General features: G+C 44.3%; 1 protein-coding gene across 41 annotated transcripts in view; it reads left to right on the top strand.

Annotated features, from left to right (window-relative positions):
* Positions 1 to 1501, top strand: part of PPP2R2B (protein phosphatase 2 regulatory subunit Bbeta) — a 764919-nt gene extending 763418 nt beyond the window's left edge. For all 41 annotated transcript variants that reach the window (XM_081505075.1, XM_081505076.1, XM_081505041.1 and 38 more), the window contains one exon: positions 782 to 1501. In XM_081505075.1, the coding sequence (XP_081361201.1) occupies positions 782 to 1061 (280 nt within the window). In that variant the 3' untranslated portion in view covers positions 1062 to 1501. The remainder of the gene's footprint in view (positions 1 to 781) is intronic.
* The last annotated feature ends 11995 nt before the right edge of the window (positions 1502 to 13496 follow it).

Raw genomic sequence — 13496 nt, 5'->3', positions numbered from 1 at the left:
TCACCCACAAATGAGGCCAAGCCCGCCTCTCCGGGGTTCAGCCATAAGAGGGTGCTGCTTGAGGGACGTTATGTTTCCCTTGGCCCGTCACCTGTCCAAACTGTCACCATTAAGCAGAGTTGCTCCATGGCTTCTGGGAGGCTTTTGGCACCCCCTGCTGTCTTCATCAATGGGATACTCCTGAGAATGGATAGCTCTTGTAAGAAGGTAGGAAACCATCTGTCAGTCCACTGCAAAGGCTTATTTCCTCATCCTACATCCTTTTAAAAATTCTAATTTTTGTTTACTCCCTCCCAAGACCATGATGAGATCCATTTTTTAGATAAGTTTTCAGAAAAGGCAGAATTTCAATCTAGTTCATAGCAGGAAGAGGACATGATGTCAGCATCCCTCGGTACTGATGCGAGAAAGCCTTACCAGTCGGGCCGCAGTCACTCCTACCACCGCCGTGCTCTACGTGAACACAATACAAGGACGGCTGTTTTCCGTGTTCCTACTCTCATGACTTGACTGCAGCCTCAGAATCCTGATGTGAAGGAGGTGGGCTGGGATCATTAAAACCACTAGACTGACTTATGGAACAAAATAACCAAAAGGAATCTATTGCTGAATAACAAGGAGGGCTATCATGACCCTCCACCCAGCCCAAGAGCTTGTTTTTCTTAGTGCTTCTAAAGTCAACCGTCACACTACAAAGCCTGTTGCGGTTTTTGGTCTCTTAGCTGTAGAAAGTCTACGTCTATGATACTCAGTCACTCCCTGTTTCCTCTCTGCCTTGCAGTGTCATCATGACAGGCTCCTACAACAACTTCTTCAGGATGTTTGACCGAAACACCAAACGCGATGTTACCCTTGAGGCCTCGAGGGAAAACAGCAAACCCCGAGCTATCCTAAAACCACGCAAAGTGTGCGTGGGGGGCAAGAGGAGAAAAGATGAGATCAGTGTCGACAGTCTGGACTTTAGCAAAAAGATCTTGCATACAGCTTGGCATCCTTCAGAAAATATTATAGCAGTGGCGGCTACAAATAACCTATATATATTCCAGGACAAGGTTAACTAGGAGGACAAGTTATTACTTAATAATCTCACATACTGAATACTAGTCAAACACGTTTTTAAATGTTTCTTTGGGTGTTCATTTGATGCATCGACTTTAATTTCCCTCTGCAGGAGACAATTGGAATAGAAGTCCATGGAGTCCAACCTTCCCACATCCCCAGTTCTAAGAAACTTTTGTCAAACCCAGTAGGTTCTGGGACACTTCTGTTTAGAATCGAAAGCTGCCAGCTAACAGTAATTCTTCCATAGTTGACTTGAATTTCTGATGCTTTTATTGCCCCGTTTTCTCTGGTGGGTCCAGTGTTTTGTTTCTAGGTGTCTGCTGAGATAAAATGAGGTTGTCTGTAGTATTTAAAGAGAAAAGAGATAAGTTTTTTTTAATTAAGCAATTCCATTTGATTGAAAAAAAATTCAACGAAAAATAAACACTGTTTACTCTTAGAGAAATTCTCCTTGTTTTGTGACAAATCAGAACCATTCAGCAACCCCCTGCCCCTACAGCATGTTTTTTTTCCATTTTCTTTTTCATGATTTCACTTGAGCCAGAGATTTATTTCATGAGGCTGCGAAGAGGATGCAGAATGGGAAGGGGAAAAGACCACATCAACAGTGGTATATTCTTTTTTTGTAAGCGCCATAGAAACAGCCTGAGAATTTGGCCAGGAAGCCCCGTGAATGCTTCAGGGGACATCAAGAGAACACTTCTTCGCTTCTCAGAGTTAGCTTGGCAGGGCCCTGTGGGGCCACATTCCATCTGTTGCTTTGTTACTCTTGCTTTTTGTCATTGTAAATGGCTCCATATAATCCTCTACTTACACTCCTTGGCTTTTTCCCTTCACCCTTTTCCAGCTTATTTATTCCCTTGACTTCTAAAGGCCGAGTCCTTGTTTTTTATGATCTGGCTTCTAAATGCAGCAGTAAGCTGAGGGCTGGGGCACCTCCCTGAGAAAATGTGTCTCCCAAAGCAGCCCCCGCCCCCTTTCCTGGGTTTTGTAACCCAAAGTAACACTCCATCTATCTCCACTACAGCGAGAACAAAAACAGCCAATGGAAAACGCTGCTCTGTAAAGGCTATTCAAGTGCTTCTGACCCACCATAAGTTTACCATCCAGAAAAACAGACCAGAGGGCTCTCTTACAGAAATGGAATATGGGGGAATCAAGAAGCTTTGACATCAAAGTGAAGTCTGCTTGAAACTGTAGAGGCTGGTTCATTCCCCGCTCCCACCCGCTGCCATTGAGGATTCAGACATGTAACTTCCAGAAGTTTCTCTGTGGCGCACCTCTGGGAAGGAGACTAAATTAGTTCAAAAGACAGAGAAATTTGAGACGGAGCCTCAGGGAGGAAGCGGGAGGTACTCCAAGCTGGGCCTGGGCTCCATGTCTCCATTCCTGTCCCCATGACTCATCTCCCCTGACTTGCATTTAGCGACTAGGAAATGGCTTGAGATGAGGATTTTCCTTTTAAAGAGAAATTTCCTTTCGTTTTGTATATTTATTAAAAGTCCCAACTTTCAAGTGTAATTTGTTTTGGAAGAGAGAAAAATAGTGAAAGAACCATCTTTCAATGCTAAGCTATTACCCACTTAATAACAGCTTTTTGGCAAGGAAATAACTATCTACTTAAGCGAACAATTTCGTAAGATGCGGCTCAATTTCAAAAACATTAAAATATGAAAAAGTACGTCTCAAAACTGAGGGAGCATGTGAAGGAAGATGTGCCTTTTTTCTCCGTGTTTATCTTTCCTGCAATAAAAGTCCTGGTGGAAACTCTCTGGGCAGGATTCCTGGCCTGATAGGGACCAGGTTCTTGGAGGAGACCCAAGAAAGCAACAGAAACTTCTCCAACTCACAGAGAATCGTGGTATCAGGACAGACCGAAGGACCAGCAGGCTCCTGTCCTGAGCTGACCATCAACTTCCTCACAGCCTTTTCTCTGCTTCCTTGAGACTCAGCCCCTCTATCTCTATCAGTTGACAGGATGAATCATTGTTCCTCAAACTTTAGCATCGACATACCTTTATACTGTTACTCATTTCACACGTAAGTCACCTTTTCTAAAAGCAAGACATAGCCTCCTCCCAACAAAGAATGTTCATGAAATGTCAGCTTTAATGTTTTGTTCTAACACTAAGAATCACATAACCATTAATGAAACAAACATGTACCCACTCACCACCTACAGGCAATTTGTGAACCCCAGGATGCATGCTTACCAAACTTGGGGAACACCGAGTTCTGATGCCACAAAACACTGAAGCCTTTGGAGGCATTAGAGACTTGCAATGGTCAGTAGTCCACAAACTGGGAGTCAAGCTTGCTTCTCAGAACACATGCATGAACAATTCTGGTCACAGCTTTAGGGGGTTCACAGGCCCACCTACAGCTTATCTGTGGCCTTTACCTCAAAGCTCTTACACTAACCCAGTGCCCTCAGCACACAGATGTACACTTTGAGATCTACAGAGTCAGAGGAATTTGCAGAAGACATCAATGCTGAGAACACAGGGCCACCATCTTCCCTGTCACCCCAAACAAAAGATGCACCAGAGCCAACATCCTCGACTCGTACATGGAAACAGGAGGGGAAGGTCCTAGAGACCAGGCCTTGGCAGCAATGCCCACCACCATGCTTTAGCAATGACCTGCTCTGTGCCAGTTATGGAACCAGGTATTTATACTTGCCATCTTCTTCCACCCCAGTGCTGGTGATCTTCTTGACCGATGGTGCCTAGAAGTCAGTCCCTTTTCCAGCTGACCCTCCAAGTTATGTGGAAGCTGACTTACCACCTTTTCAACAGCTTCTTAGGCTCTCAGATCCCTACCCTGCAGCAATAGTCTGTTCCTGTGGCAATAGTCCATTCCTGATATTTTAACAAGCAGTTCGAAGGCTCAACTTTGGCAGACATCCACACTTTCACTTCCAGAGGAAGAAGATGAGTTTGGACAAAACAAAGAAGGAAGACACAAGGCAGCATGCGGCAATGGGGTGTCCATAGGTGAACGGGCAGTGGGAACCCCTGTGCTTCCTAACTCCTTAATGTCTGGCTTCTGCCTTCAGTCTTCTATCAGGTACTGGGGGGGCAGGGGAACATCTCTCAACCTCTCACTGGCCTCGTAATTAACTCAACATGCATTAGGCAACCAGCACATGTAAGGTGAAACAGTTGTCAGAGAAAGGAACAAAGGTGAAACTACAATTCTTTTTGCTCAGTGACCCGATGAAGCAAGTCAGCTGTCTCACATGTATTTCTTTTGAACTTGCAGGGCCCATTATAATAAAAGTTAGACCCTCAAACGCTTCATCACCGACAATGTGGGAGACCATTTCCCTTCCTTCTAACCTACAGAGCAACTACCCAAAGCTTCCCTCTGAACCCCCAACCCTGGACCCCATTCTTTCATCAGCCCCTCTGCTGACTGCCTCTAAGAGTCAGGAAGGCCCTAGTGGGCCTAATAATAAAGCTTTGGGAGGACACTGGAGTCCACAGCCTGAATGGAGAAGACCTTCCTAATTTGTCTTCTTCCATTATGGCCGTGTGTGGATGAGGATGATGTGTTTTAAACACAACCCTCAAAGACACAGCAGCTCCTGGTTCACCCCTGGGAAACAGTCACACACTGTGCCTCTTGTCACACCTGAACTGTCCTCTTGCCCCTGCATTTCTAAGTCATCTCGGGAGCCACTTTCCATGGGAATGACTCGCCTGGTCAATGGAAAGAACATGGAATGAGGGGACAGGAAATGCAGATCCTGCTCCTGGCTCTGTGGAGTAACTGGGCAACCTGGGCAAGTCATTCAGTGCCTACATCAGTCACATCACCTGTAAAATGGTCAGAAAGCCATCAGCCCTCGCTCATGGAATGATTATGAGGGACACAAGAAACTCATTTGTTTACAACTGCTTTGATAAGCTTAAAAGCCTCACAGAATAGTAACAGCAACAATATTCACTGAGGACATATGACTGATTTCTCCTCGTCTCCTTCTCTGAACCCCATGAGATCCATGCCAGGGTTATTTCCATTTTTGCCACTGAGAAAATAGACTCAAGTTTTCAATGTAGCCAAAGGCACATAGCCAGTAAGTGGTAGAACCAGGTCTCCAACTCAAGGTTTCACACTCTAAAGCCAGAGTTTTTAAAATACTGTTTCTTATATGAGGGTAGCTAACCCTTACCAAATGTTTACTATGGGCCAGGCTTGGTTCTACAAATTTCCCAAGTATTAATTCATTTACCTCCAAAACTCTAGACGCAGATACATTATTGTTCCCATTTTACAGATAAGGGAACAAAGAGATGATATAACTTCACTAAGTTTGTACAGTTCACAAGTGCCAAAGCCAGACATTTTGGTCAGAGTTCTTATCCTCTCTCCCCATCTCGTGTGTGTGTGTGTGTGTGTGTGTGTGTGTGTGTGCAGAAAGAGAAAGAATATATACATATATATAGAGAGAGATGGAAGTTACAAATTAGAAAACAAGTTCCAGTAACATCCTGTAAGTTCATCAAGGTTAAATATTTATTGAGCTCCTGGTATGTATCAGCCCTAGGCACAGGGGCTGGGGTTCCTGACATGTGTAAGCCACTGGTCACCACCCTCCCAAAGAGGACAGCCATGTGTGTTGGGGACATATTTACAATGTCTACAGTGCAGAAATGATACAGAGAAGGAAATGGTTAACTCATGAGGACTGGTAGGTAAGAAAAAGTTTCTCGGAATAAGTAACACCTAAGCAGAGCTCTAATGCAGTTTTCTCAACAATGAATGAAACACGTGGACTTCCCTGGTGGTCCTGGAGTTAAGACTCTGCATTTCCACTGCAGGGGGCACAGGTTCAGTACCTGGTTGGGAAGGTTCCAGATGCCACATGGTGCAGACAAAAAAAAACGTTTCTGAGAGAGAACAACATATATGAGTTACCGAAGCAAGAGTGGATTTGGCATGGGAGCATGAAATCAATATTTCTCTACTTCTATTAAAACACATTTTCAATTTTCCACAACTGACCTACCCCTTCTTTCTTTCATTCATCCAATAATAAACATTTATTAAACTCCCATGTCTAAGGACTGTTTAAATGTAAAAACAGATGGAAGGAAGGAATAAAAGGAAACCAATAATTATGAGCACTTATTAGGTAGCAGGTGTTGGGCAAGGCACTTTTTTAAGTCCTTACAATCATTTGATGGGTAAATACATTATTCCATTTTTCTAGTTGATTAACAGACTCAAAACTGACACAGTCACTGTGACAAAGCCAGATGTTTTATCTAGACCTGCCCTGACCCTGATCCTATACTTCTTTCAAGGGAATGCATAGCTATCTTGTCTTGTTTCTTTCCACTAGTGAGGATATTCACAAACCATCTCTCTGCAACCAAGATTGCCTGACAGCTAACGAGGAAAACAAATTTGATCTGTCACCAAAACAGAGAGTGAGGTCAAGTGGCTCCCAGAGGTCTCCAACCCCTGACCCTGACCTTATTATTACTGTTTAACCATCCCCCCAATTTAGACCTTCCACACTCCATTGGTTAAACTGCTGGTGGCAGGACCAAGGTGATCTGTGTCTCTGCCAATTCCTGCCTCAGATGCTGTCAAAAGCAGTGATCACTGTGGGATCAGAAACAGGAGTTTGGTGATTGTTTCCAGATTCCCAGTCCACTCCCTCCCCTGTCAAGCTTGATCTCTTGGATGGACAGACTATTCGCCACCAGAGCCCCTCCTGCCATCTCAAAACTCCCAGTTGCAATCCCAATCACTTGGTTTTCTGTATTCGGTTTGAGCTGAAGAGAGCATTTCCCCTGAACTCATCCTTGCATGGGAACCCTGAGACCACAATAAAGTGGGACCAGCCACAAGTCCTGGGAATCTTGCTATGGTTAGCTAGTGAGACACATCCTCCCAATCAAAACATTAAATTCTTGTGGAGGTCAAAGGGAATCCCAGGAAGGCTGGAGCAGAGGTGAGGGGAGAAGACTACCTCACTGGCAAAGATAAAAAGCTGATTGGGGCACTATGTAAGCAGTCTCTCAGCTGGGTGATTTTCATGCATTCATTCACTCAGTCCTCAATGAACAGTTAAAGATTGGTCCTGCCAAGCCCTGTACTAGAGTGGTCTTAGGGAAGGAGTCATGACAGTCCCTGTCTTCATAGGGTTTATGGGGTCATGGAAGAGGCCAGCAAGCTCCCAGGCAATGATAGCAGTAGAAGATCAAGAAGGTTAAGAGCCCAGGATCCGGGACTTCCCTGGTGGTCCAGTGGTAAAAAAATCTGCCTGCCAGTGCAGGGGATGTGGGTTCAGTATCCCTGGTCCAGGAGGATCCCACATGATGCAGGGCAACTAAGCCTGCGTGCCACAACTACTGAGCCCACACATCACAACCTTACTGAAGCCCCCGAGCCTAGAGGCCATGCTCTACACAAGAGAAGCCACCGCAATAAGAAGCTCGCATACCACAACGAAGAATAGCCCCCGCTCACTGCAACTAGAGAAAGCCTGTGCACAACAATGAAGACCCAGTACAACCAAAGACAAATAAATAAACATTTGTAAAAAATTTTTAAAAGGGCCCAGGATGCTTGCCTGGGTTGAAATCTAAACTTCACCACTTATAAACTGAACGACCTTACTGATAAAATAAGGGTAAAAAATGGCCCCTGTCTCATCAAATAGATGTGAAGATTCCTAGCCAACAAAGAGTCGACACAGGTTTCTTGCTTGTGTTCTCCTAGTGCTGTACAATGGCACGGTGTATGCCCTCCTAGGTATCTCAGATGCCAGGAGAATACCAAGGAACACCACCTCATCCAGACCACAAGTTCCCCAGAAGAGGTGATGCCTACAGTAAGCCTGAAAGATAAGTGGGGAATGAGTTATCCCGGGGATGAGAGAAGAAAAGAGTGCTCCAGGTATCAAGATGGTCTAGGTAAAGGCAGAGGAGCATGGTGTATAGAAGGAACTTACAATATTCTGGTATGACTGACCAATAAAAAACAAGAATGTAGACCAAGAGAAGTAAGAGGACATGAGGTCAAGGGACAGTGATGCATGATACGAGAAACAACAATTCATGGCCTTACTGAGGTTTACATGTCACTGGAGGGCACTCCAACAGCTCGACTATGATCTGCTCAACTGAGGAATCATCGTTCCACAACACAGCAAATATGAATGGTCCAGGCACAGGGAGTAGACAGAAAAACTCAGCTCAAGTGTCAACTCCTTGGAGAGGACTTTCTTGACCACCCTAACTTCCATGAGAACCAAGGTATTCTTCATTCTCCCCCTTCTGGTATCCCCAAAGCATTGAGAAGGGTCAGGCTCATAATGCATTTGTGCATGCTTAGTCACTCAGTTGTGTCCAACTTTTTGCGACCCCATGGACTGTAACCCACCAAGCTCCTCTGTCCATAGGATTCTCCAGGCAAGATTACTACAGTGGGTTGCCATGCCCTCCTCCAGGGGATCCTTCCAACCCAAGGATCAAACCCATGTCTCCTCCATTGGCAGGTGGGTTCTTTACCACTAGCGCCACCTGGGAAGCCCTCTGACATTCTCCCCCTCTGGTATCCCCATAGCATTGAGAAGGGTCTGCCACAGGGTAAGTGCTCATTAAATAGTGGTTGAATGAGTGAATGAACAAATAAGTGAGAAAGATAGGCACAGCCTCCGCCCTCAGGAAGCTTACAAGCTGAGCACAGTCCCATGGGAGTTTAAGTTAGGGGAAGTTTGGTATAGGTCATCATAAGACTGCTCAGATGAGTCAGGAATGAACAAGAAAAAAATGGAAAGCCAGTGAGCCAAGATGTGTTCAGAGCAAATGACCGAGCTCAGATAGCAGCATTAGTTAATAAAGCACATGTGTGCCTGCCTGATGCATTACCCTTCCAGCCACAGTGAGCCTTCGGGGACCTCACAAAGCATACAAAAAGGTTGACAGCTTACAATCAATACTGTGTTCACCGACGCAGGAAGCAACATTATCACATCCAGGATATCACCCCCACATCCCGGTTCAAGCACTAAATATTCCCCATAACAAGGCTACAGGAAATGACAGGAGCTATTATTTTTAACCCTTCCACATGGAAGCAAGAGGTGAGGCGAACCTTTCCCTGGATGTGCTTAAAGGAAGGCAAGCCAGTTCCCCCAAAGAAACTGCTCAGAGCTGAGCCCATGCTTGCTGTATTAAGCAAGACAGGGATGGGGAAGACTGGCATTTTCATTTGCCTGGGTGTCCACAATATAAAAGGGGAGGTTCTGTGGGCAACTGAAAGGCACAACAATAAATTAGAAGGGTTGGCAGGATGGGTGAGGTGTGAATGCTAGATTCACTCGCATGCCCAAGTCACTCTAATAAAAAAAACTTGACTGCCACCCACCACCCCCACCCCAGATGGCTTTCTTATTTCACCTTTTCTGACTGTGGCATAATTGAAAGTCATATTTCATCTAGGCCAGTAATTTGCAGGTGGCTTATGAACAGTCAGCCCAAATTCATCAAAGAGAGCAGCAAAGAATTGCATGTTAAACAGCACCCCTTTCTCAGCAGGGGAAGGGGAAACGGGTCATGTCACATCCCAGCCCCACACAGTTCTGCTGTCAAGTCCACTGCAGCCTGCTTCCTTAGCCTCTGGGGGCACTCGAACAGGAAGAAGGCTGGGGCTAGGACAACCAGGGTTGTTTTCTTAGTTCCAAAGTGCATTTATTTAACGGCAGCCTCCATTTTCCAGCCCCTCATTTCCTCTCTGACAAGATGAAGGATATGGCTCTTAGTTTTCATATTCTTTTTGAAAAGGCAGAAAGGTTAATTAGTTATATTTGATATGGTTCTTAAAAAGAATCAGCTGAAACTCAAAGACGGTTATATTCATTGAAGATGCAACAAACATCATAGATTATGAAGTGTCCATCGTGGAACAAGAAAGCTAAATTCAAAAGCTAAAACTTTCCAAAGAACAGAAAGAATACCACTTCAGGAAGGTAACGTGGTTCAAAGCAGCTCTTCCGTTTGACCAGCACAGGAACAGTTAAGGAACTCCGTCGGTGTCAGATGATGTCCCGAGAGGGGCATCGCGGACTCTCCTGCATGAGCAGTGATTACAGCTTTTCCCTCTTCTCCAGCATTAAACACATGATGTATTTTTCTTAACATCACACACACACACACAGACACACACACACACACGCACACAGCCTCAACGTCCCGCTAACAGACTCTCCCTCTTTCGGAACATCATCTCTGAATTTGTGATCCTTCCTTTAGGCATGGTAGATGCTTCCTGGCTGATTAAGGATACAGCCTGGAAACAAAGGCTGTAAATTTGCTTCATTGTATTTTATATCAGGACCGGAGATCCATTTACAAATGAAAATCCCACTGGCCTGGTTGATAATAAACTTATATTACTCCACATAAGACTGTAATAACTTCTTTTTTCACCTGCTCACGATATTGCTTGCTTTGGGTGGAATAAGTGTCCTGGTGATGAACAATAATTGGACATCATTGGTTGTGGAGACATTTCAATTGACTGAGGCACTTTCACAACCAGGGGAGTGATGCCAACTGCCCAAGGTTACACAGAGTCACTCCAAGGCCAACACTGAAACCAGGTCTTTGGAATCTCTAAGATCGGCCTTATTTCATGGTTATTTTTCATTTTTTCCATGTGTCTAAAACCAGTGGGTCAACTCAAATCTAGACCAAAGGTCTTGGTAAGATATTTAATTCCTACTCAAGGAGCATTTCAGCATTTCTGCCTGCAGTACCAAAGACAGTTTCCCCAGTGGTGCTCAGAAGACTGCCTCATATCCAGGCTCCCTGGCGTCCAGGTTGGCACAAATTCATACAGATAGACCCACTGCATTTATTCACCACATTACACATTACTTACCTACAAGAGTAAATGCTATCATGCTGCATAGCAGAAACACATTTTAAATCAATTATTTCCAAAAATTTTTTGAAGATTAAATGCTATCAATTATTCACACCTGACCATGTGCTGCAGAATAAGCAATGTAGGTGATCAAGGCATGGTTCCTGTCCTCAAGGAATGTAGTCTAACAGGAAATGAAATTCCAACAGGTGACTTCAATATAACATGGCTAAAGTAATGGCAGAGATGTGTGTAAGTGATCAGGGGTGTACAGAGTTAAAGAATATGATCTCCTGGAGATGAAGTGCAACCCTAGAGGAAGACAGGGCAACCAGGTGACCACGGACATGAGCAAAGGCACAAGGTTGAGAAGCCCCACCTGTCTCTGAGAACTACTATCAGGTAGATTTTGCTACAGACTCGTGCCCAGAACTGCCTGGATTGCTTATGAGAGAGCAAGGCCCAGGCTGCAGAAGGCCATTTAGAGAACTTAGACGTCCTTAGCAGCCAATGGAGTACCACTGGAAGATTGAGTTTAAGAAGAGAATGGACATGGTTGGAATTTACATTTCCAAAGATCCCTCTGGCAGCTGAGTAAATGACATATCTGAAGCAGACAAGATTGAAAACAGGAAGCTGTTGCAGTGATCCGGGAAAGCAATGATGAGGGCCTAAATTAGGGATGGAGAAAACATTGAAAAGGTAGGATCAACATAACGTAGAGATTGACTTGATGAGAGCAAAGAGACAAATTGAAGATGCCCGGGTGGATAGCTAAGGTGATCAGCAATGGCATGACCAGAGCTGGAGACTAAAGGAATTGGGAGAGAAGGGTTTAGGGGGAGGAAAAGAGAAAGATGAAGATTGTAATTGGGACACAGTGAGCTCAAGGAGCTACTGGGACAGCCAAGTGAAGGGAGAATCCCAGCAGACTTCAGGATAAAAATATCTGTGGCCAAAATGTCATTGATAAGATGGAGAGGTAGTCACTAGTGTGTCCTGGCCTTTATGGAGAGGATGACATAGGGAGAAAGTAGAGAGGGACTACGTTGGCTGACGAGAGGGTCCTGGGGAGCAGTATGTGGAGGAATAGACAGAGGGGGGCAGCCACCCAAGCAGTAGAGAAGGAAGCAATGAAGTCACGAGAAAACTGGGGACAAACGATATCATGGAGATAAGGGAGCAGAGCCCCCCATTGAGAAATGCACTTCCTATAAATCTATGTCAAAAAAACAAACAACCTAATGTCCATCGACAGGTGAATGTATAAAAAAGATGTGGCACTTTGTCACATGGAAATATCAAATGGAAAATTACTCCGTCATAAAAGGGAACGAAATTGGGTCATTTGTAGAGATGTAGATGGACTTCGAGTCTGTCATATAGAGTGAAGTAAGTCAGAAAGAGGAAAACAAATATCATATATTAATACATGTATATGGAATCTAGAAAAATGGTATAGATGACCCTGTTTCAGAGCAGGAAAAGAGACGCAGACATAGGGCACAGACTTATGGACACAGTGGGGCAAGGAAAGGGTGGGACAGATTGAGAGAGTAGCACGAATGTGTAACACTACCATGTGTAAAATAGGTAGCCAGTGGGAACCTGCAGGATAGCACAGGGACCTCAGCTCCGTGCTCTGTGAGGACCCAGAGGGGTGGCACGGGGGCGCGGGAAGGAGGCTCACCAGGGAGGGGATGTGTATACATAAAGCTCACTCACTCTGCTGCACAGCAGAACACGAACATAACATTTTAAAGAAATTATACTCCAGCTTAAAAAAAACAGAAATTCAGCAAAAAAGTGCGTAATGGACTTGAAGGCAATTCACATATAATATCCAGAAAAATAAGAAACATGCTCCACTCAGCAATCAGGAAAATGTAGGTCGTATGAACGGCCACAAAACGGCTGCAAATAGAAGGGCTGACACTAATAAGCATTGGCAAAGCTTTGGCACAACTGGCATGCTGACACACTGCTGGTGAGATTATCGATCCACCACTTTGAAAAACAACTGTGGCACTATCTACTAACATTGGAGATAGTCACACCCAGTGGCACAGCAACACGTTCTAAGTAGACACGCAGGTAATATAGGCACATACACAGCAAGAGGCAAGTTCACAGCAACACCATCTGTAAATGTTAAAATTAGCTAAGAACCCAAATGACAACCGATAGAACAAAACGTTATGTTCCTCTCAAAGCATGGAATTCTGTCAAAAATAAAGTGAGCTACAACCTTAGCCAACAACATGGATGAATTTTACAACTAGTAGGTTAAGTAAAAGAAATCAAACAAAAAATATTTGTTTCATGAATACAATTATATACAATTCAAAAGCAATTTTATAGATTCACAAACAGGCAAAACTGAACTATAATGTTTATGATGCATAAACATTTACTTAGGTAGTAAAACCATAAAGAAAAACAAGGAAGTGGTTATTATAGAATTAAGGACGATGGTTATCTTTGGGCAAAAGGTACGAATAGGAAGGAGCATTCAGAGGACTTTTGAAAAGCTGTATGTATGTGGT

The sequence above is a fragment of the Giraffa tippelskirchi genome, chromosome 6, assembly GCF_054371585.1.
Source record: "Giraffa tippelskirchi isolate mGirTip1 chromosome 6, T2T-mGirTip1v1.2.pri, whole genome shotgun sequence".
In the NCBI taxonomy this organism is placed as follows: domain Eukaryota; kingdom Metazoa; phylum Chordata; class Mammalia; order Artiodactyla; family Giraffidae; genus Giraffa; species Giraffa tippelskirchi.
The sequence above is the reverse complement of the archived record's forward strand: the minus strand, read 5'-3'. Positions and strand labels throughout refer to the sequence as shown.